Source organism: Monodon monoceros, unplaced genomic scaffold, assembly GCF_005190385.1.
Source record: "Monodon monoceros isolate NGI ecotype Baffin Bay Population unplaced genomic scaffold, NGI_Narwhal_1 Super_Scaffold_18, whole genome shotgun sequence".
NCBI lineage: Eukaryota > Metazoa > Chordata > Mammalia > Artiodactyla > Monodontidae > Monodon > Monodon monoceros.
The window spans coordinates 160,995,853-161,019,921 of record NW_021703774.1 but is presented as its reverse complement, the minus strand read 5'-3'; the positions used below and the strand labels follow the sequence as shown (position 1 = coordinate 161,019,921).

Below are 24,069 nucleotides of genomic sequence, written 5' to 3'. Positions count from 1 at the left end.
TCTGAGAATGGGGCAGCTGTGAGTAGCCAACACAGCTGCTGGGGGTTGGATTCACAGGTTGGGTAAAAGGGATCTTTGGGGAGAACCAAGGAAAGGCAACTAGAGTGGATTTGCAAGATCTGCCATTGCCCAGGATGGAAAAGCAATGATTAAAGCAACAATTTGTCATCCTGGAAAGAGGGCTGGACCTGAAAGTCAAATTTCATCATTTGAAATATGGTGGGGATCAGGGTGGACACAGTCTCTGACTAGGACCAGCTACATAGTTTGCAGGATCCAGTGCAAAATGAAAATGCAGGGCCCTGTTGAAGAAAACTATTTTGTTAATTTCAAGAGGTCAACAACAGGGCATTAAAGCAAGAACGAGTCAGTCTGAGCATGAGGCCTGTGTGACTGCACAGGTTCTCCCCGCCATGAAGCCCATCTGTCCCTGGCAGCTAGGACTTGCAAGCTTTGAGCCCAAAAAACTGCAGCCTGGGAGCCAGGCACAGCCACGTGCTGAAGTCAGAGGAGGGCATGTGACCCAGGCCTGGATGCCGTGGAGACAGGACCCTGGAGGTTTGAGCACGAAGAGGGAGTGGGTGAGTGAGACTGGAAGGAATGTGGGTCTCTTTCGCAATGCCTCTGGTGTCTTTCCCCATCAATCTACCCATCTGATCAACCAACTCACTGTACCGTGTGTGTGTGTGTGTGTGTGTGTGAGAGAGAGAGAGAGAGAGAGATACATAAAGGCTAAAATAAAAGAAAGCTACAAAGCACTGGAGGGCAGGAGTCAGAGAAGAGGCGCATTCTTGCTGCAGAGAAGACTGTAGAGGGTCTTGGCTGGGAAGCATGAACTGTGAAGGCACCAGGGCGAGATGAGGCAACCAAGCAGTAAGTCTGGGGCCTTGAACGCCAGAGGGAGGATTCTGAAGTTTGCACTAGGGGTGGGGACAGCAGTCACCGATCAATTGGGGGGCCGAATAGCAACTCAGACCCCTTCCAGAAGTCGCTTCGGGACTAAGCGCGGAGAGCACCAAGGAGGCCGAGACCAGGGGCGGATGAGACCAGGCAGGCCTCAGGCATCTCCAAGCGCAATCAGCTTTTCCCCAGGGCTTTGACAGGCGGGGTCGCGGCCTCGGGTGGGCGTGCCTCCTCCCTCGGGATCGGCAAGTGCGCCGCCCCTCCCCCGCAGAGCCCTCGCTCGCCCCGCCCCCAGCAGGGCCCGCCTTCCGAGGGCGAGCGCCGCCGCGGCTCGGTGCGCAGCTGCTAGGGATCGCTTCCGGGGGGCGGGTCAGCGGAAGTGAGGGCGGTTGAGGCTGGGCGGCCCGCTGTGGTAGGAGGGGCCGTGAGGTGAGTGAGTCCGGAGCTGCAGTGTGAGGTGAGACTAGGTCCGAGCGCCGCCTCGGAGCGGGAGCGCGGCCTTCCGGCCCGGCTGTCGCGCGGCCTAGTGCCGGGCGCTGTGCGGTGCCCGCGGCTGCTGTGCCCGCGCCGGTTCTCGCGGGAGCCCGTGTCGTCCGCCTCACTATGTCAGGGGGGAAACTGAGTCCCCAGGGGCAGTTGCTCGCCCGAGTCACCCAGCTGCACCAGAGGCTTCTCGTTTCTGCCGCCTCCTCGCTCCTTCCGGGACCCGGCCCCGGGCCTGTGGGTCCAAGGGCCGCCCGAGCTGCGGCGAAAACTTGGCCGACCTTGGCCCTGTCGGGTCGGGCTGTTGCGGGGGAGGGGAGGCGTGTCCCGGGCAAGGTCCCCGCGGCGGCTCCCCCGGCGCAGAACTGCGCTGAGCGCGGCGATCTCGGCGGGGACCGGGGTGATGCGGCCAGGCCCGCTCGGGAGGCGCTGCGTCTCCGGCGGGGGACCGCGTGTAAACACTGGGGCAGCAGCGTCGGAAGGGGCAGTGCGCGCGCAGAGGTGGTGGGAACCAGCCGGCGCGGCCAGCGAGCTGGGGGCGTCTTCTAGCCAGACGCTTGTGGAGGGTTCAAGGCTAAGTCGGCGTTCTCGTTGCTCCGTGTCTTAATTGAACAAATGCTCGAGTGCCTGCTGTGTACTGAGCGAGCGCTGGGCTGTGCTTGGGAAGTCCCCGCCCTTCGGACAAACTGCACAGCACACCGTTACCTAGTTACTGCTGCTCGAAGGAAACGCGGGGTGCCGGGCGGGGAAGGGGAGGCGATGCTCGAGTTGAGCTCCAGAAATGATTAAGGATGAGCTTGGAGAAGGGGGTGCTGGTGTTTCGAGCAGAGGCAATAGTGTGGACAAGGCCAGCGTGGCTGGAGGGCAAGGCGAAAGCAGGTGTGGCTGTGAAGTGTGCAGGGACCGGAGTGGACAGGCCTTGTAGGCTGCGGGGAGTTGGGTACACAGGGCAGAGAAAGATGAGGTTGGGCCTGATTGGGGACGGCCTGCTGGCCATGCTGAGGAGTCTAGACGTTATCCTCTTGGCTCTAGCAAGCATAGGGGGGTTTGAAGCATGGCAGGGATGTGATTAGCACTGTGTTCTAGAGAGATTCCCCTGGCTGTCGTGTGAGGGTTAGGCCCAGCTGAGTTTGGAGGTAAGTTTGGAGAGGAAGTGGCTGCAGTGACTAAAGTGAGAAACACAGGGAAACAGTGTTGTATGGAGCTTGTGGCAGCCACTGAAATTCAGCAAAGAGCCTGGCACACAAAAGGACTTTGATAAAAGGCTTGAATTGGCTGAGAAGATGGAGCCCGTGCAGGAGGCAGCAGGGTCTGCAGACTTTCTACTGCCGTGACCACTGAGTGACCTTAAACCAGTCCCTTCCTCTCTCTAGCTTCTTTTCCTCATGTATCGTAAAGTGAGTGAGTGATACCTCCTCTCCTAGCGGTAGAAGAGAGACCCTCCAAGGGAGGTTTCCAGAAAGAGCTGCTTCGGTCAGCGCAGCCCAGCCCCTCTTCAGAGGCTGCCCTTGGCTCCCCAGTGACTTCTTACCCAGGGCATTCCCAGCCTTTGAACACCCCGCCCCACCCCCCACCATCTACCTTTGCGGCCTTACCATACTCTGCTCTTTACATATCTCTTCACATTCCTTTCCTAGACCTGTGGTGGTGTTGCTGTTTCCCTTCCCTTCTTACCCCCTCTGAAGTCACCTTGGGGCCTTGGGGCCGGGGACTGAACTCACCTGGCCACCTGCCTGGTGTGCCTTTCTTCAGCAGTGATATTCAGCCTCCGCTAGAATTATGTATTCAGGTCCTATCTCTCGGCTAGAGTATGTGTTCCCTGAGAGCATGGCTGTGTCTTACTCCTTCCATAGCCCCTACAGTGCCCAGCACAGGGCCTGCCACAGAGTGAGTGTTGTTGGTGTTTGATGAACAAGGGACTGAATGAGCTCATTGACTGCAGCTGCTCACCATGCAAGGGCAGCTGTGAGGAATCCAGTCAGCAGCAACTCCACCCATCTGTGTCTTGCTTTAAGAGTTCATTAAGTACTTTAAAATCCCGTTTCACTGATTGACTCTTAAGGTAACTTAGAGTGGCAGCTCTTCCTGTCATCTTTTTACAGATGGAGAAACCAACATTCAGAAAGGTCATGTGACTTGCCTATGGCTACTAAGCCAGTAGATGGCTGAGCCAGGATAAACACTTGGCTCTTTTCCCCTGTAGCCCAGTAGACGGTTTGGCTACTGGTGGTTGGCTGTTCTTTGTACTGTTGTCTGTTTTACCTCTTCCCCTTATGGGGGCCCAGCAGCGCTAGGCTGGGTGGCACATGCTGGCCTTTTTACATCTTATCCCCAGGAATGAATTTTGGGCTTGGATGGTACCTATAACTCTGGCTTTCCCATGAGCTTTTTTAACTTCCAAAGGGTTCTGTTTACATCTTAAGAAGTTTGCTTGTTGTTTTATCAACTTAAAAAAATTTTTTTTTATTATAGTTGATTTACAATGTCATGTTTCTGGTGTACAGCACAGTGATTCAGTTATACATGTATATTCTTCAGAAGTTTTGCCTCAGAAAACCTAAGGGCTCAGGAAGGCTCCCAGGGTTGGCCAAGCTCGTATAGCGAATCTGAAATAGAACCTTTAAGGGTCTGGATTTGTTGTTGGGTGAGGGAAGCCTCTTCGGCTGGTTTTCTCCCCCTGTGAAATGTCAGAGAAGCCTCAGTGTTAGTCATGGCTCTGCAAGGCCTGGTTTTGTGGGGCTTGTGTGGTGGCCACTGAGTCCCCTGTGGGGGGTCTTTCACAGGAAGAGGAGTCTGGTTCCTTAAGATGGCCTGATATGAAGGCGTCACGCCTCCTGCGTCCCCAAGCCTCCAGAGCTGCCCTGTGGCTGCCTTGTCCTTCAAGTGCAGGAGCCAGTCGAAATGTCAGGAATGGAAGCCAGTGTGGTAAGGGGCATTCCCAGGGCAAGGGTGTGGTGGGGAAGGTTAAGCACTGGACCTGCTGCAGTTCTGAGATTCTCAAGTTAATTCTTCCCCAACCCAGGCCTGGAATTGAAGGGTCCTCCCTTCCATCCCCTCCCCCAAGGCAGAACCAACTATGATCTTGGGGCAGTTAAGGAGTCAATGTGTTTCCATCATTCTGTGCAGAGGGAAGGGAGGGCAGCCTGGCTGATCCCTACACCCGGCTAATCCCTCACCCTTTCACTGGACCCTCCTCCCAGCATTGACTGTGCCTCGACAGCAGCAGGTGTCCCCTTAGGTGGCTGGCCAAGGTGAAGGTTGGCCCCTGCTAAAGGGGACAGGGGGAGAGGATGGGGACAGTAGTTGGATGTTCTCTGAGGTTGTGGCTGTCCCTGTCTCTTTCTGCTCTAGACCATCCCGATCTGGCAAAACAAGCCGCATGGGGCTGCTCGAAGTGTAGTGAGAAGAATCGGGACCAGCCTGCCCCTGAAGCCATGTCCCCGGGCATCCTTTGAGGTAAGTGAGCTGGAAGGGCAGGCAGAGTAGAGGCTCAGAGTGTATGGGAGGCTGGTGCTGCTTCTGTGCCCCAGACTCCTTGGCGTTGCCAAGGCAGGTTGCTTTCCTGGTCACTTCTTCTAGCTACCTATTTTCAGTGTTTCCCTGAGGCCATTATGCCCCATCCTCTTCCTTCTGGCCAAGTCTAGCCATTCCTTTACTGGGCTATTTCAGTCTCACCTCTGTGCCTAGGGGGCCTTTAGTACCCACTCTACAGCACAGATTCTTGTCTGGCCCAAGTGAGTAAGACCCCTCGTGCAGTGGAAAGCTAAGTAACGTTTATTAGTCCCAGCTGCCTCCCTCTGAGAGCTAATGGTTAAGCATCAGCTCCAGGATAGATGGTTAAGGTGTGTGCATTTGGGGAGCTGGGACACAAAAGAGATACTTCAGCTTTCTGCCTACACAAAGGAGACAGAAATATATGCCTGAAAGGATGTGGGCCCAGGGCGAAACAAAAATGAAGGAGCTGAGTTTGTATGTCACGTGGCTGAGCTGCAAAGTCTGTGTAGGAGCTTGATCTGGAGTCTCTGAATTGGTGTCAGGGTTGGTATTAGTCAGGAGTGGGTTGCGGGGGTGTTGTCCCTTGACCCAGATTGCCAGTTACTGTGTAGGGCAGGAAGTGGCCCTAGCTGCCTTAAGCATCAGGAGCAAAGGGAAGGACAGCTAGGGAGTGTGAGTCTGTCAGGGCTGCCCCCACGTTCGGCTGTAGCCCCTCCAGTCCTTTGCCTGCACGCTGCTGGGCAGAGATGATCAAGGGCACGGGCTCCCACGGAGCAGGAGTAGTATTAGTAATACTAGCTAACATTTACTGAACCCATACAATGTGCCAGGCTCTGTGCTAAGTACTTTATATATATGTTAACTCATTTAATTGCCAATAGCAGAGGAGCACTCTGGGTAATCAAGGAAAGCAGATGGAGGCTTCCCCTAAATGGCCCATCTTAGCATTAGCTCCTGGGTCAGTGCAAGTCTTCCTCTGTAACCCTGGAGTATCACTTCACTCCTGTGAGACCCAGGTTCCCTATCAAAAAGCCAGAGCTATCAACTCCTGATCTACCTACCAAACAGTCTATAACAGAAACATCTGAATTTAACTCATGTATAGGTGGATTTTTGAGAAATTATCTCTAGATTTGTTGTAAATTGATTACTTTAAATATTTGAAGGGAATATTGCTGATTTATTATTCTTTAATTTACCCATATAAAAATATTAAATTATGAAAAGTAAAAAAGGAGAAAGGGAAACAAATTACCTATAATCACACAGTCATGGCACAATAACTGTTAATGTTTTAGTGTAGTTCTTTTCCATCTTTTTCTAAACGCATGGTTCTTTCTTTATTGTAATCAGTAAGTACATAATTGAACCTTCCTAATTTTTCATTTAACATGGTGTCACTCAGTCTCTCTGTTCCCTAGTTGTTCATTTGGGTGAAGGAGCAATTTAAGGAGTTACATTATGATTCCTTTTGTATAATTTTTTTTTATTTAAATCTAAATAGTCAGATTATCAAGTTTGCTTCTAACAGTGTTTGTTGCCTTAACATGTAGATCCCAGTTAGCTACAAAGGTGTTGTAAGGAGCTTGCCAGGAGAAATTTCCTGTTGCTGTAACAGATTGTCCATGTCCTTGCACCTGTATTCTCACAACCAGAAGGCAAGACACTCTTAGGCCGCGGGCATCTCTGTTAAAAAGTAACTCTGGCCAGTACCACTGAAGACCCCTTTGCTCTAGCCAGGTGTCAGCAGAGAGCCAGAGAGTAAATATTAGTTTGGCCAAAAAGTTCATTGGGTTAGTGAATACATTCAATAACGTTCTTGGTGAAAATGAAAAATGTCATTTATTTTTTACTTAAAACTGAACTAGGGCTTCCCTGGTGGCACAGCGGTTAAGAATCTGCCTGCTAATGCAGGGGACACAGGTTCGATCCCTGGCCCTGGAAGGTCCCACATGCCGCGGAGCAACTAAGCCCGTGCGCCACAACTACTGAGCCTGCGCTCTGGAGCCTGTGAGCCACAGCTGCTGAGCCCACGTGCCACAACTACTGAAGCCCGCAAGCCTAGAGCCCGTGCTCTGCAACGAGAGAAGCCACGACAATGAGAAACCCGCGCACCACAACGAAGAGTAGCCCCCACTCACCACAACTAGAGAAAGCCCACGCAAAGCAACAAAGACCCAACACAGCCAAAAAATAAGTAAATTAAAAAAAAAAAACACCGAACTAACTTCTTGGCCAATCCAGTATTTTAGGCTCTGAGCCATACTGCTCTCCATTATAACTACTTACTTCTGCTGTTATAGCTTAAAAGCCACCACAGATGATACTTAAACAAATGGGTATGACCATTTTTCCAGTAAAACATTGTATATAAAAACAGGTCCCATCCCTGCTCTTGGCCACCGTGCTTTGCTTGGAGGATACAACAGGCTCATGACTGGTCTCTGTACCTTCCCATCCAGTAGCCAGAGTAATCTTTTAAAACCTCAAATCTGATCCTTACTTACTCAATCTTCCAGTGGCTCATTATTGATCTTAGAATCAAGCTCCTAATTCACTTTCCAGTCTCTCCCAACTCCCCACCCCACCAATCCAGTTCCAGCCATGCTGAATTACTTGTAATTTCACAGACTCTTGCTTCTGGCCTCTTAGTCAAGCTATTTCCAACTGGGACCTCCTCTACGAAGACTTCCCTACACATTAGGCGTTCCTCCTTTGTATTTTGCTCAGTCTCCAGTTGTTTCATCGTGAAGGCAGTAAATGTTGATGAATTTTGCTTCCCTACAGACCCTGCCCAACATCTCTGACCTCTGTCTGAGGGATGTGCCCCCAGTCCCTACTCTGGCTGACATCGCCTGGATTGCTGCGGATGAAGAGGAGACTTATGCCCGGGTCAGGTAGCGGAGGCAACAGCCTGCCGGCTGGGGAATGAAAAGCTTCTTCCCAGATGAGGTGGTAGGCAGCAGGAAGAGTGAGAGGTGGCGGGCAACAGGAATGAGAGCTGTGGGCTCAGAGTGGGAGCAGAACCTGGCTGTATTACTCGTGTAGGAGTGGTTGAAGGAATTTTGGAAGCAGTGCAGTGGCCCGCTCTCTCTGACACACTGTCTTTCCCTGGTCCAGGAGCGATACACGCCCCCTGAGGCACACCTGGAAGCCCAGCCCTCTGATCGTCATTCAGCGCAATGCCTCAGTGCCCAACCTCCGTGGGTCGGAGGAGAGGCTCCTGGCCTTTAAGAAGCCAGTCCTGCCAGCCCTCAGCCGCACCACAGAGCTGCAGGAGGAGCTGAGCCACCTGCGCAGCCAGATTGCTAAAATAGTGGCAGCTGATGCAGGTAAGAGCCCCTGAGCTAGGATCAGGATATAGCAGGCTGTTCCTTTTTGCTTAGCTTTTGGACAGGATAGGGATAAGGATGGTCCTTGGTTCGGGGGTGTTTGGGCCTAGGGCTCTGAGGTTGCCATGAGGCCTGGCTAGCCTGTTACAATCTTTGGATGGTTTCCGTCAGCCATTTTGGGGCTGACTGGTTGGGTTAGGAACAAAATCTTCACTTAACCTGGGGCCCCAGGCAGATTCCCCGCCTTGGCCACAAAAACCAACACTCTCTTCCAAGTGTCTTTAAGATCATGTCTTCCATGAGCGCTCATGGCTTTCCTTTTCAATATGAGAAATAAGCATTCCCTACAACTAAGAGACATTCCTCTTTGTAAGCACCTATCTCCCCTTTCCTTGCCTTTTCCAGCAGAGACCCTCCACCCATTCCTCCACCTTTCTGTCTGCAGTTAAGGCAGAACCACTGGAAATGAATGGGATGACCAGATGCAGGAAATACTAACAGGTGGATCTCTCCCAAGGTGCTCAGTGTTTAACCCTCGTATTCCTCCCATTCTCACTGTTTTGCTCCTCACTGACTCGTAGTCATAGCTCCCAAACCTTGTCAGTTGGTAGAACACATAAAAATCACGGTGTTCTCTTTGAAATCTTCATGTATCTAATTCCCTCATATGGCAGTTTTATAGAGGAAATGGACCTGAATTTTCCATTTATATTTGTTGGCTACTTTTTTGTCCCTAGAATGTTCCCCAGAAACTTAGAAATTGAGGAAATTCTATCCATTAAAATCTGGGCACTAGGAGGACCATCACCACTCTGGTTTTTTACTTCAGAACAATTCTTTCAGTCACAGATAGCTGGATTCAAAGGAGCACAGTCAGAAGCACTGGCCTAGTTAGAGAAAAGGACAAATTCAGGCCTTGGTTCTGCACTGTTGCTTCAGTCTAAAGAGTGCTGTCACTCCACAGCCCACTGCAGAATGGGAGCTTTTAGGAGGCAAGGCCCTTATGGGGTGGTTTTCTTCTGCCCTCCTGGAACACTGGAAGAGCCCAGTACTGCTACATCTTCTTGAGATCCTGAGAGGGGAAGGTAGTGGAGGAACCCAGGATGTCATGGTGTCAGCGTAGGAAATGAATGTTTGGTAGGCAGTGCTTGCAGGGAGATGTAACTGCTGTATTTTAGCCCCAATGTCCATCCATGCCTATTGTTTTCTCTTTCAGCTTCGGCTTCATTAACGCCAGATTTCTTATCTCCAGGAAGTTCAAATGTCTCTTCTCCCTTACCTTGTTTTGGATCCTCATTCCACTCTACAACTTCCTTTGTCATTAGTGACATCACCGAGGAGACCGAGGTAGAGGTCCCTGAGCTTCCATCAGTCCCCCTGCTTTGTTCTGCCAGCCCTGAATGTTGCAAACCAGAACACAAGGCTACCTGCAGCTCGTCTGAAGAAGATGACTGCGTCTCTCTGTCCAAGGCCAGCAGCTTTGCAGATATGATGGGTATCCTAAAGGACTTTCACCGGGTGAAGCAGAGCCAAGATCTGTAAGTATATTATAAGGAGCTGTGATGATCTGTTTATTGTTTAAGTTGCCTGTGGCCAATTATCTAATAGAAAGTACTTACATAGTAAGTCCTCAATAGTAGTCATGTGTTATTTCATTCACAAAGCTTGCTGCCTGCTTGCTCGTGCCTGGGTCCCCAGTTTGAGGAAAGAGCAACACTTTACATTTGGTTGGGGTGACCTAACCCAACCAAATGTTGTTAGACTAATAGGGATTTTACAAGAAGGCTCATCTAATCCAGCTTCTGTCCCCCAGAGGGGCTTCACCACTTCAGTTTTCATACTGCTAGTGACAAGTGTCCCCATGCCCCACCCTTCAAAACATAATTGCATAATAGTTATTTTAGTATCTCAAAAAAGTAGACTTATTTGGTGAAAGGAACATTTCCTTTAAACACAGTGGTCCATTATTCACACCAGCCCTGCAAATTCAGAGATTTACGAACAAGGCTTTTGAGACTCCTAGGTAGTTCCTAAACCTGGCTGCCTATCAGAATTGCTCAGATTTATTTAAAAAAATACACCTTAAACTTAACAAAGCAGAACCCCCAAGGAGTAGAGCTCTAGGAGTTTCTGATGTCAGTGTAAGGGGATGTGGGAAATACCTACCATGAGAAACTCATCTAGCAGAGAAGCCCTAGAGCTCCAGCCTGAGGGAGTCACCACCTTGCAGTGTTTCCCTACTGCACAGGACATACCAGAAGAGCTTATTCAAATGCAGGTTCCTGGGCATTGAAATACTTGGCATCCAGACCTTAAAATCCAGAGGCCAGATGTGCAGCTGTATTTGTTAATGCAGTTAAAAAGCTGTTTTGTGGGGTGGGGAGGTGAGGGCTGTCTCCTGAGCTGACGAAGTTCCTCTTAAAGGAATAGTGACTCACCTCGCACAAGGATCCCTTTGTGGCCCCATTTTCTTCTGAAAACTAGACAAGGGTCCTGGTAGTCGATTCTGTAGGAAAGTTACTTTTACCTTCCTTCTCTGGCCATACGGACCCGCAGTTCTTTGGTCTGCTGCATTCCCAAATTCAGCTGCTGCCGCTGCTTTGGGGCCACACTGAGCCTTTTTCTTCTGGTCAATGTTTTATAGATTGGACTCTCCAACTTTCTTATACCTGCCTCTTGTACCATATTAGATCTGTGACCCCCTACTGCCAAGCCCTTCCTCTCACTTGTGTCCTGGGCCCTTTCCTCCTTTGTTGATAGAAGGAGCTGGGAGTTGATGACTAAGGAGCTGGCTTGATGACTAAGAACGGGAAAGTAGCACCATCTTCAGGGTTCAGAAATGTGACAGACTGAAGGCAGTTCCTCTTTTTGTTTTCAAGGTTTAATAATCAATCTTGGCCTTTACATCTAGCATAATGACCAATAAAATGCTTTCATGAGGATGTATGTATGTAAGAGTTCACTAGAATTTCAAGCAACTATTTTCCAGGAAAATACCTGATGTTATCAGGTAATTTGAACCTACCCTAATCTGAAACTGGTTTTATTCCCACGGGTCCCTTATGATGTGAACATTTTACTATAAACTCTGGATTGCTTATAAAAAACCTCTCAGTTTCCCTGACAGGGAGCCGAGGTAATAGTAAATCCTCAGCACACCTTTTCCCCAGAACGAATAAAGGTCAGAAAAGCCAAGAGTCATCAGTCATTTCCCCTGCTGACCTGGGGAAATGCTACTAAGAAAAGATAGGGCCAGAAGGTGGGAGCAGAAGCTTAGCCACCACAGGCCAATACCAACAGGTTTGCCCACATTTTGTAGCCATTTTAGGAAACAGCAAAGCCATGTCTAGTTAAGAGATGAGATTTGTAACCAGCAAGCTTGGTTTTGAACTGTGGATTCACCACTTACTGAGTGACTAATGACTTTGGGTAAATTCATAACCTCAGTGTGCTTCAGTTTCCTCATCTGTAAAAGGATTGTAGTAGCTCCTACCTCATAAGAGTGTTGTGAGGATTAAATGAGATTGCATTCCAACACACAAAACACTGCCCAGGGCAGAGTAAGTACTCAATAAATACAAGCTATTATTGTGTCTCTAGGAACCGGAGTTTATTGAAGGAGGAAGACCCAGCCCTCCTTATCTCTGAGGTCCTAAGGAGGAAGTTTGCGCTGAAGGAAGAAGATATCAGTAGAAAAGGAAACTGATGGCACTCAGCTCTGCAAACTCAGTCTCATGCTCCTGGAATTCTTTCAATAGCTGCCTTCCTCACTGCAGATGTTTCTGCCTCTCAATTAGAAATCTTCTGCAACAGTCTGGCCAAAAGCTAGAGCTTGGACTAAGAGAAGAGCTGCATTATATGTTTTCTGTACTTCAAACCTTAGCAGAAGCTGCCTGTTTTGAGCTGAGACACGTTACAGGTAATTGTGTAGGTTGGAATGTCCCAGTTTAAAGGGTGAGATAGAAGTTTCTGGTTTTTCCTTGCCCCTGTGTGAAAATAGGTCCTAAATGAATGACTGACTTCACTGCACTAGACCCCATAACTGGTCTCACTGAACACTTTGTGCCCAGCTGTCACTTACTCTCAGCCAGTTCCTTGCAGCAGAGCAGGGCTGAGGGGAGGGGGCTATGTTTATGTACATGTTCACAGGGCAGGGAAAATCTTATGCTGCTCCATCATGAACTGACACCAGTGCCCAGCAATCACTCTCTCCCCCTTCTCTGTCCAACACCTACATGTAGAGATCGAGCCACTGGACCAGCTGACACTTGGGCTACTGGGAGGCCTGGGCTGTTTTTTCTTAAATATATTTTGTAATACTGTACAACCAAATCTACCCTCCAAGGCTCTGGGCCCTCATTGGTTCCACTAATTGAAAGCTCTTTCTCTTCCATGGACTTTAGTGTAAGTCCAGTAGGAAAGAGAAATGGAGATGGGAAAGAGAGTACCATCCTTCTTCCAGGCCCTTGACTGCTCCTTTGCATTGGGCCAAGGTTTGTACCTACCACACCATGCATGACTCAGATGCCCTCAGGTCCCTTTTCTCTACAGTATGTATCCTGTGTGTGTTTGGGTTGAAGCACTACCTGACATTAAAGGAAGGATTTGGAGAGATATTGCATTTGCTGTGTCCATCTCTGAGTCGTGATCACCCAGTATCTCCCACAGGTATAGAATTTCTATTAATTTTAAGGTATATGAACTTCTTTAAACAGGTTCCTGGCTTCCCCTTGCCTTTAGAAGAGAAGGCTTCCCTAGGGAGCTTCTTATCTCTTTCTTTACAGAGAGATTTTGCCCTAACCTTTCAAAGCCCGTCCCGTCTTATAACTTGCAAGCTTGCCCCCCAGAGGCTTATTTTTAAGCCTCTTAGGTACCACACCTGCAACATGGGAAACTGCCACCTAGTGGATGTCTTGAGTAGAACACAAGTCAAATTAGACTTGTGTTCAGATCAGACCCATGGCAATGACAGCAGAGTTGCGTTTTCAAAAGTAAAATTGGTAAGTTTTAATTACCAGCAGAGCCAGCTTTGTAAACATTTATTTGGATTCATAGTTTGTTTTACAATGGGAGTTCTCTCCCACCTTGTAGTAGAAGAATGACATAGTCCCATTTAGATCGTTACATAGGTCAGCCTTTTTTAGGGAGATGTTTAAACATATAGTATATAACTTTAAAATGCTGTAAAGTTACCACAAAAATAAAATAACAAAACTACCTAATCATCTACCTCTCTCTCTATCCTCCCTGCCCCTGTACACCTGGGTCTGGGAGATTTGCCTTATCACTCAAAAAAGTGTCAAGAATAATGGTCACAGCTTAGGTCGCATGGGTAAGATTACAGCCAGAGATTAAAAGACCACACATCCATAAAAAGCAGTATCCCAGTCAGGCATCTGAAAGGGCAAAGAGGTGGCTCTGTGCAGGCTGAGTAGCAGGCTCTTCAGTGGAGAGATGAGCACCTGCCCTGCCTCCTCAGTGTTCACCATAGACTCATGCAGGGAATATACCAGCCACCTCCTCCTCAGGGAGGGGCATGATGCCAATCATACTGTCTCAACAAGCGGCCACCTGCTTTATTTACACAAAGAAAATGCTCAATAATAACAGCATCATCCCATGCCTCCCTCCCACCCAAGATCATTCTCCTGAATGACCTTTCTAAAACAAAGATCTTACATTCCCCTACTCCAATATACTCACCCCCTGAAGATACTTTCTTATATGTCATTTCAAGGTACTTTTGGAACCAAACCCTCACAAAGACATTTAGACTTGGTGCCTGATAACTTGATTACCTTCAGAGTCCTGGGTAAAGAGCAAATCAGTCTGCAGATTTAACTGAGTGGTCCTATCCTGGCACTGAGCCCAAGGGCTGTTAAGAAGCTGTCCTAAGCCCTGATTTCGGTCATTGGTTACATCTCGGAAAGGAGCTCTAGAGTTGTGGGCAATGACCCTCTGGCCCTGAGAATCCTCGGTGAAAAGCTGACTCCAGGAGTCCTTGTCATTCTTTTCGCTGTCCCAGGAAAACAGAGGAATAGGACAAGGGCTTTGTTTCACTGCTTCTTTGTTTGCTCCACTCCAGGAATCCTGGTATGTTTGAAGGAGGATGGGGGCCTGCCTGTTTCTTTTGGCAGACACCTTTTCCAAGTTAGTCTTATCCAAGAGCTGATGGCCCTTGTGCCCAGGTGTTTTACTGTGTCTCTCCACATTCTGATAGTTCTTTTTCTTAGATCCATAAGGCCATTCCCTTTTCCAGGAAGAATCCTCTTCTTCCTTTTGGTCCAGTAAGCAAGAACTCTCCAGGTCTTGGGTGAAGGAACAGGCCAGTGATGCTTTACTCTCTCCAGCACAGACAAAGGTATCAGGCTGGAACAAAGACAGCACAGTCACGCATGGGCTTCCTATTCCATGGTGGTAAGAAGCCTGGAAGGACTGAGGAGAAAGTCTAGCTTCCTGGATGTCTGCAGGGGTTGAAGTGGCTAAAGGGGGTGCCATGCAATCATCCCCCAAGCCCTGGATCAGATGGTCTAGCTGGGTTGCATCTTCCTTAGATTCTTTGTTGGTCTGACTTTCTATCTGAGACGAAACACTCCTCTGGTCACCACCATTTGTCTTTCCTAGTAAAACAAGACGAACAAATATTATTCTGCAGGAAAACTCCACCTGAGTAGGATTTAGGTGGCTTTTTCTGAAATCAGTATCAGCTACCATAACTACTAGTGCAGGAGTCTTAGGACTCTTCACAGATCTTTGTAGCTGATCTTCCTGCTTTCAATCTCTTTTCTTTCCTGAATGATCTAAAACACAGCTCTTATATTCCCCTACTCAAATATATAGATGCTTCCCATGACCTACCTAATAAAAGTCAAACATGTTATACAGTCAGACCACAGCCTACTTTTCCAGTTGAGTGGGGTTTGTTTAACATAGGCCACATCAGTTTTGCTTTTGTTTTTTATTTAACGTAGTTTCTGCTAAATAGTGACCCTGGCCAAATATCACCCCTGGATATTATCCTTTGAGAAACATGTTCAATATACATCATTTTTGTAAAGTCTCAAAGATCACATTGACCAGCCAACGCTGAGAAACCTTCTGGTGACAGTGAGAAAGAATATGGGTCTCCTGCTCCCCAAAAATTTCATGGGAAAGGGAGTAAAGACACAATTAGATGCTAAGTCCATCAGTAGAAAGGACAATTAAAAAAACTATTACTGTCCAGCCTGTCTACTTTATCAGGTGTGGAATGGATCCTGTCTGCCTTAAAGATAGATGACGTGGAATTCCTACTGCCCCCCACCAAATTATGCTAAGATCTAATTACAAACAAGGCTTAATGACTGATTTCTTCTCTCCTTTCCAAGAAATATACTACAGAAATTGTTTTGTAAAAGCGTTCTCAACTGGCCTAAGACTTCAATACAGACTATGTAGAAAATATCAGAATTTTGAAATGGAAAGTGGTTTTGAGAAAAATCTGCCCTTGTTACTTAAAGCAAAAGAGTTTAAGTTTTTGTTTGTGGTAGGGAGAAGGCATTTTGAAGGTTTATGCAAAGCAATCCTGGGAACAGCACCAAGAGTTAGAGCTCTCTTCCCAGCACCCTTCAACTGGCAAGAACCCTGCTCTGTAAGCCCCAGCCTGGTCTGAGGCAGCTGGTCCCCTGAAGAGGAACATGCAAACAAAGAATTGCCAAAGGATGATGAAACACAAGCCAACTTTATGCCAAGCTTTCTAAGAAAAAAGCTCTTTTGAATTTTGATTAATTTGAGAAGCTTCATATAGACATATCAATTATCAGTTAATCTTATACAGGCTGCTAATTGTGGCCAATCCAAGACATATATCTTACTAATGGCACATCAGCTCCCCTCTGCACCCCCAACTCCCAAGTATGCCTTTCCTCACTGCTCTGTCAGGGAATACCAATATTTTTCTGGTTCTGTTTAGACTGAGATAAACAGAACCAGAAAAGTATGTTTGTAAAAGTATGTATATATTGCTTTCCAAAAGACGATGCTTTCTTGTGTTTTAAAACATCTAATAGGTCAGCTAAGTTCAACACAATGCACTAACGGCACCACTTCTCATAGATATTCCAGCATGGAAAAATGAATGCACTCCCTTTTGGTCCCTGGTTGTTTCCAGTCCAGTCACCATACCTGGCTGCAAGGTGAAGAAGGAAGCAATGCTGGTCTGCCGAGTGCCTGCAGGTGGACGACTTCTTTGAGTAAAAGAAAAGTTAGCCTTTCTCTCTCCAGGAAAGAGTGTTAGCATTTTGGTACTTGACTTGATTAAATGTGTCTGAGAAGGGGGAGAAAAAGAATAAGAGAAACCTATTAATATCAAAACAGCTGCCAGACAGGATTCAGTAAACACCAGTTACCCTCTTGGAAACACACTAGACCTCTTGGATTCGACTCATATCCTCTAGTCTTTGCTGTACATCGCCTTCCATCATTTTCTGCCAACTGATAGTGTTTGTTTTTCCTCAAGAATCACATATTCCAACCATAGCCCATTCTTTCTGCTTCCCCATGGAAATCAGGCAGGCTGACTAAACAAACAGGAAGGGATTCCACAGGTGATATTATTCTCTCCTTTATATTTAAAGATAACTAATGAAACTAGGGACCTCTCTGGCAGTCCAGTAGTTAAGACTCTGTGTCCAATGCAGGGAGCCCGGGTTTGATCCCTGGTCAGGGAACTAGATCCTGCATATGCTGCAGCTAAAACAAAGATCCCGCGTGCCGCAACTCAAGATTGTGCACACAGCAACGAAGAGCCCGCGTGCAACTAAGACCTGGTGCAGCCAAATACATAAATAAGTAAATAACTTTTTTTAATAATAGATAATTAATGATTCTACATCAGTAGCAGTTGATACATTTTTAATAGTTTTCAAATAGTCACACAGTGGTTAACAGCATGGCTCCTGAGTCACACAGCTTCTGTTCAAACCAGTACCAATTCATGCCACTGCTGCATGACCCTCTAGAAGTTGTCTGATCTCTGTCTCATTCTCATGTGTGAAATGGGGACAATAATAGTACCAAGCCCATAGGGCAGTTACGAGGAGTTGGTGAGTTAATTCACATAAAAGGCTTACGAAGTTCTGGCACATATACAGCATTTAATAATAGTTGGCTATCATTCAGAGGAGGAGCAATGAAACAGCAACAGTCTTACTACATTTTCATCTCCCTGCCCTTTATACTTCGAGTATGAACTGGAAGATGGGCCAGAAAGGTTTGGAATGTGTCAACTTTTATACCTCATCCTTATTTAATGTAATTTGGTTTTGTTTCCATTTGCTTGTTATGGAATGCTTGAGAAGTAGGGAGAATAGGATTATACTCAATTCAACTTGGCTGTGAAAGCCACAGAAGAAATGAGATTTGCCAATATCCATGTACCAAGTTGGAAGTAGGCCTGAAACTTGAACCCAAATTATTAATTCTAGCCCAAAGTTGACTTCATTTCATTTTTACATTTGGAAACTAAAATGTACTTTAAGTGGTTAAAAGATGGAAGAAATTCTGGATGTAAAATTCATACTTTGACTTGGAGTACTGGTATGGAACATTCTCTTCCACCATACAAAACTGGATAAAATACATGAAACAACTGATTTTAGACAATGGATAACAGGCAGTGCAGAACTGTGATACCCAAGAGCAGGAAAACAAATGAGGTGAACCCTGGGACACCCTAGCATTCTGCTTGGAAGCACCTGTCAGAATGCAATGTATAGAGAGAGTACTCAGGCAAAGCATTGCAGTCTTGATAAATTGAGTAGACTGAGATTGGAATTTGGGGAAGATGAGGTGGCTGGGATTTGCAGTGCAGAGAAATACATCCAGAAATCTACATAGAGATCCCTTCAGTCCATTACTGAATACTAACCTACAAGTGTGTTAGGCGAAACCCCGTGAGGCCAGACAAAGAAATGCCAGGAACTGCAAGATGAACAATTCCCAGAGCTCACACAGGGCTGGGAGAGTTCCCACTAGGCAAAGTGGAAAGACCTTTTTAATACCAGTGGCATTCAGCAGAATTAGCAGATTGATCACCCCTTAGCAGTAGAGCTAAACTAGCTGCAGAGCAAAAACTTCCAAACCTGTCCTAACAAAGCTTAAAAGCAAGCTTGATTAGCAAGTAACTACCTGCCAAAACAAATTTCAGCATTCTTTAAAGACAGTAAAATCCAGATACCCAGCAATGTAGCACACAACAAAAAATTGCTAGATATGTGAAACAGCAGGAAAACAATCCATAATGGGGGCTGGGGGGTGGCGTGGGGGATCGGTTAAATGGAAACAGAGTCAGAAATATCAGGGATGACAGAATTAGCAGACAAACTTTACAATAAATATGCTCAAGGATTTAAAGGAAAGCATGAAAATACTGACAAAAAGAACATACAAAAAATTCACTAGATGGGCTTAACAACAGATTAGAGACTACAGGAAAAAAATAACAGTGGACCTGAAGTCACAGCAATACAAACTATCCAAAATGAAGCAGAGAGAGAAACAAACTGAAAATAAATTCTTAATGGTCTGCGGGGTATCAAGCATACATATAATGAGAATTCAAAAAAACAAGGTGAAAGTGGGCAGAAAATATACTTAAAGAAATAATGGCCCAAATTTTTCCAAATTTGATGAAAACTACAAACAACTGTGATTGTCTTTTTCAAAGACAATCAAAGACCAATTCAAAGGCAATTCAAAGACCAATACAAGATCTCCCATTTCACATGCTTTTCTTATAATTTGCCCTTGCTACTCTTCCCATCAAGTGGTGAGTCATATTCCCTTACCTTGAACTGGTGAAGAACTTTGTGACTGCCTGACCAATAAAGTATGACAGAAGCAACACTACATGATTTCCAAGACTGGGTCATAAAAATGCCATGCACTTCTCTGCCTTGCTTTCTTGAGATGCTCACTCTTGGAACCAGGCCCCCATGCTATGAGGAAACCCAAGCAGGCACATGGCTCTCTAAATTGTATGGGAGACACATCATAGATATGTGAAATAATGTGAGTTAGTATGCCAACAAGTATCTGAGCACCTATAGGCTAGGTACTAGGAAACAGTGATGAACAAAACAAGTGTTTCTGCCCTGATAAAGCTTACAGCTTAAGGGGGAAAACAGACAAACTAGTAATAGTTATTTAAATTACTACATGTATGCTAAATCCTATAACGACAACTTATAGAAAACTACAGATTATCGGAAAACAGTTAAGACCTCAATTAGCAAAACGTCTGGGAATAAGCTTTTTACCAAATTGGCCATACTTATCAGGATTAGACTCCATCCTTGGGTCAGAGCGATGTCAGGAGTAATACTGCCCCAGATATAGACCTCTCAGAAAATCCATGGCTTCAAGTATTTACATTTATCTCAGTAGAATGTTAAGACTGTGAGTGAGAGGAGGTAATCTGGAACTGAGGAGGGCCCAGGTACAAAGCCCTTCAGCTGATTATCCCTACCTCAAAATAAAGGCAGCCCCTGTATGTACATTACGTAGTATAAGAAGGCCTATCTAATAGGTATCGGGTTCCTACAGGACCAAACCCCATGGTAAGCCACAGCCTACATATTGACAATTTTTACCCTACAAGAATGCCCTGAAGAACCTAACTTCAAGAGGCACATTCCCTCCAAAACTAAAGAATCTCTAATCCTTTGGTATATCACATTCATGGCCCAATCGTTTTCTTCTTTCATAGTGGTAGAAGGAAAAACTGACTTCCTACAACTATGGAGCTCCTGCTACTCTTGCTATATTACAAGGATCCCCTATGACGTGTTCCTACAGAGAATGATGCTTTGGGGTGGGGGGGCAAGGATTACCCCAAAAGTGATCCTTTCTCATACAACTCTAGTAGCAAAGCAAATCTGGGATCATATACATCACCTCTCTTACTATTAGAAAATGTTTTCATGCCCCCATAGCATTTAAATTCTGTAGAGCCCTCATTCTATCTGCAAGTTTGTCTTAAAGCTCTACTTTTTTTTTTTGCGGCAGGCGGGCCCCTCACCGCCGTGGCCCCTCCCATTGCAGAGCACAGGTTCCGGACGCCCAGGCTCAGCGGCCATGGCTCACGGGCCCAGCCGCTCAGCGGCATGTGGGATCCTCCCGGAACGGGGCACGAACCCGTGTTCGGCAGGCGGACTCTCAACCACCGCACCACCAGGGAAGCCCTTAAAGCTCTACTTTTAAACCAATTCCTTTTTTTGATTCATACGGTCTTCAAGCCTGGTATATAATTTGATCCAACTTCCCTTTTTTTCATAATAGTTACTCTGGTCTTGAATCTGTGTATGAAGTATCACTTTCCATATAAAGTGACAGCTTTGAAATACAAGAATGTGTGTATTTAGTTCTTTTTGCCATGCTACCTCTTCCTTTATGCTTCCCAGGGCCCATACTCATCTTTTCCCACTTCTAAAATCACAGAAAGCAACATCAAGTCCCCCCTTCCTCTTTAGTCTCTCACAGCACTAATTTGATGACATTCTGAATGAAAACCTTTTCCCATTAGTCACTATCATGCCTCATTCAAGTCAGGCTGAAAGGATGATACTACCTAATAAGAATGCCCTAAGGAGGATTGTTTAAGGAGTCTGACCAAGAAAAGCTGTCTGAATTCTCATCATCGCCAACAATAAAAATCACCTCTGTTGAATTAGTAACAAAGTATTAATTCAGAACTTGCTTCAAACTTTCCAAACCCTCAAAAAAAATAATACATTACCCTAATTCAGAATTTCATAAACTCTGCATAGTCCTAGACAATTAGAATAACAGTCTCTTGACTGGTCAGGCCCCCATTTACTACCTGTTTCAATCAGTCCCATACCCAACATCTAGATAAATCTTAAAGCACAACTGTGATCATACCATCTTGTTCTGGCAAGAACCTATAGCATAAAATGTAGACTCTTAGACTGCCCACACTTATACGATTTCAGCTTCCTTTTTCTCCATTACCAAAAACCCTTTATGCACACTCTAACATAATACTCAACTAGATACCAGTCCCTATTATGGACTTCACCTTCCTCACTTCTGTGCCTCACAGAGAAGGGCCTTTTTCACACCCAACTCTGAAATGTTACCTATTCTTCAACTTAAGAGCCAAGCGTTCCTGATTCTCACAGCTAGATGTGACCTCTTCCTCTTCTGAACTCGGTATTTCAAGACTTACACTACAAAATCCTGGGATCAACATTTGATTCACATACTTTTTTCCTATCCTCCACACAACCAGCTTAATACACACACTAGGTACTCAATTCAACAAATGTTTTAGGAAGAAAGTGGACATACAGGAAGGATACATTCCAGTTTCTGTTTATTATATACCTACTCATTACATTTTCAACATCAACAAAGCTGTCAGAAAAGAACTAAAGCATTTCTAATACTGTGATCAAGTTAAGATGAGCTCCTGTCACTGTAGTTGATGTCACACATATAGACCAAAAAATAATGCAGAAGGCTACAAGTAAGAAAAGAGTTTTTTTGGGGGGGGATCTTAAGAATTGCAATTTGGGAGACATAGATTCTGGTAAAACCTAAAGAGTGTTCCAGAGAAGAGAAAGAGGGGCTTATAAAGACAAAAAGCCATGAGGTTGTTCAAAGTTGCCTGGCGAGAATTGTGGTTGACTCTGACGTGAGTCAGGAAATATTTGTCCTTAAGGAATCACAAATTATTTTAGGGTAAGAGTCCGCTAAGTATCTTGAGTTTCTGGCAGATGTTCTGGATGTCTTCATTAGGACAATAAGTGGTCAAAAGGTCAGATTCCATCCAGGCTGAGATGTGCATAAGTCACACTTCCTTAATGGCCTCCCAGCTCCATTTTAGAGAGCCTTCTTATCAATACCAACATCACTTTGATTTTCCTTTCACACACATAAGGTCTAGAACACAGCAGGGTACACCCATTGAAAACTGTGAAGATTTTCCTCCCAAAGTAATCTAACAATAGAAAATTATTGCAAGAATCTTCTCTAGAACGACCTGGCACTGTTTTTTCATCTAAACCTAATGAAAATTCGGCAATGATAAGAGAAAAGCAATTTCTTCTAAGTATCACAACTCCTAAACTAGACACCTGATATGTCTACACCCATGAGCAACGCTACGTCTCATACAAAGGTGCTTCTCGCTAATGAGATTTTTCTCACTTAAAGGATGTCATGCACGTCAGAGTTCATTGTAGTACAATGTTTAGTACATTTATCATCAGTTTTGCCCTAATAAAGACTATTTATTGAAAATCTGTTTAAACATCCTGCTTTAACTACTTCCAAAATAGGAATGGCCACATGTGACCCTCTCAATAGTAGAGATGACAGTCCCATGAAAGAAAGAAGAGCACTGTGCTCACTTAAATGGGAAAGTAGGTGCCTCAACTGAAACACAATGGAGGGGGCATCCCCACTCTGGGACAACTCTGCGAATCAGCCTAGATGTCAACTTTGTGAATAGAAGCATTGTGTGTGTGTGTGTGTATGTGTGTAACACAGATGATATAGATACAGATAGAGATAGAGATATACTGAAGGAGAGCAGAATTTGTCACCCCAAAATATGCCTCCTTGGCATAAGGATTATTTTAGGCTGATTATTTTTAAGAAAAAGCAGACATAGGAAAAGCTCTGAGTATGTTACCCTTTTGTAAGAGACATTTATATTAAGGGAAATCTCCATTTGTAAGGCTGTCTTCCTCTCTGTACCAGGAAGAGGATGACTCTAAATCTCTTGAAATTCTCATCAATGGAGAAGGCAACAACTTACATCTGCATAACCACCTTACCCTTGTTTACTGTGTTTTTCCTGGTAACCTCTCATAACTGACTCTCCACCCCCAACATCTTCTTTTGTCTTTAGCTGAAAATGGTGTTTAAGGTGATAGCTTTAGCCATTTCTGAGAGTTAGGTTTTCCTGCATCTCTCTCATCTATGCAGGAGATATATGTTATGAAACTTTTGTTTGATTTTTCTTTTGTTAATCTGTCTTATATCAATTTAATTATTAGACAAGCCAAAGAACCCAGAAGGGAACAAGGGAAACTTTTTCCGCCTCTACAATACACATACACACACACAAATCAGCCTATACTGTTTCTCCCAATTTCCAATCACTATTTCAAGTTATATTTTTAACTTTTTTCTCTATAATCATCCTCTACTTACTCAGGTACCAATTTCTGGTTCCTAAATGTAAACAGAACCGAAGGGAAGATGCAAAGGTCCTTTAAAAGGTGAGAAACACTGAGGGCTGCAGATAACTGGACCAGTCACAGCTTAAAAAACATATTTAAGGGCTTCCCTGGTGGCGCAGTGTTTAAGAATCCGCCTGCCAACGCAGGGGACGCAGGTTCGAGCCCTGGTCCGGGAAGATCCCACATGCCGCGGAGCAACTAAACCCATGCGCCACAACTACTGAAGCCCACTCACCTAGAGCCCATGCTCCGCAACAAGAGAAGCCAATGCAATTAGAAGCCCGCGCACTACAATGAAGAGTAGCCCCCACTCGCCACAACTAGAGAAAGACCGCATGCAGCAACAAAGACCCAACGCAGCCAAAGATAAATTAAAAAAATAAATAAATTTAATTTTTAAAAAAACATATTTAAGCAACACCCCTCCCCCCTCACCAAAGCCCACATTTAGGTCCTTCTTGAGCATAGCTATATTTTAGATATATACTTAAGAAACCAAGGGTAGTCATCAGTTATCTCTCTTAAACTATAACTTGCTTAATGAATAATATCATGTAACCTGCCTTTACTGACCAAGCTTGCTTTAACTTTTCTTGCAAACTGTA

General features: G+C 45.6%; 2 protein-coding genes across 3 annotated transcripts in view; one reads left to right on the top strand and one right to left on the bottom strand.

The window, feature by feature from the left end:
• The first annotated feature begins 1,308 nt into the window (after positions 1 to 1,308).
• On the top strand, positions 1,309 to 13,162 carry MTFR1L (mitochondrial fission regulator 1 like). Of its 2 annotated transcripts, none has more exons than XM_029229708.1 (7): positions 1,309 to 1,360; positions 4,170 to 4,311; positions 4,738 to 4,842; positions 7,669 to 7,778; positions 8,002 to 8,213; positions 9,430 to 9,751; positions 11,814 to 13,162. In XM_029229708.1, exons 2-7 carry the CDS (start codon positions 4,288 to 4,290, stop codon positions 11,917 to 11,919), a joined length of 879 nt encoding a protein of 292 aa, XP_029085541.1. In that variant the 5' UTR covers positions 1,309 to 1,360; positions 4,170 to 4,287; the 3' UTR covers positions 11,920 to 13,162. The 2 variants fall into 2 exon arrangements, with proteins under 2 accessions (XP_029085541.1, XP_029085542.1); XM_029229709.1 differs by lacking the exon at positions 1,309 to 1,360 and adding an exon at positions 1,379 to 1,681 and having other exon boundaries at positions 11,814 to 12,834.
• A 603-nt stretch (positions 13,163 to 13,765) lies between these two features.
• Positions 13,766 to 24,069, bottom strand: part of AUNIP (aurora kinase A and ninein interacting protein) — a 47,484-nt gene continuing 37,180 nt past the window's right edge. The window contains exons 2-3 of the mRNA XM_029229707.1: positions 16,377 to 16,518; positions 13,766 to 14,833 (exon numbers count right to left, since the gene is read on the bottom strand). Of these exons, the coding sequence (XP_029085540.1) occupies positions 13,983 to 14,833; positions 16,377 to 16,518 (993 nt within the window). The 3' untranslated portion in view covers positions 13,766 to 13,982. The remainder of the gene's footprint in view (positions 14,834 to 16,376; positions 16,519 to 24,069) is intronic.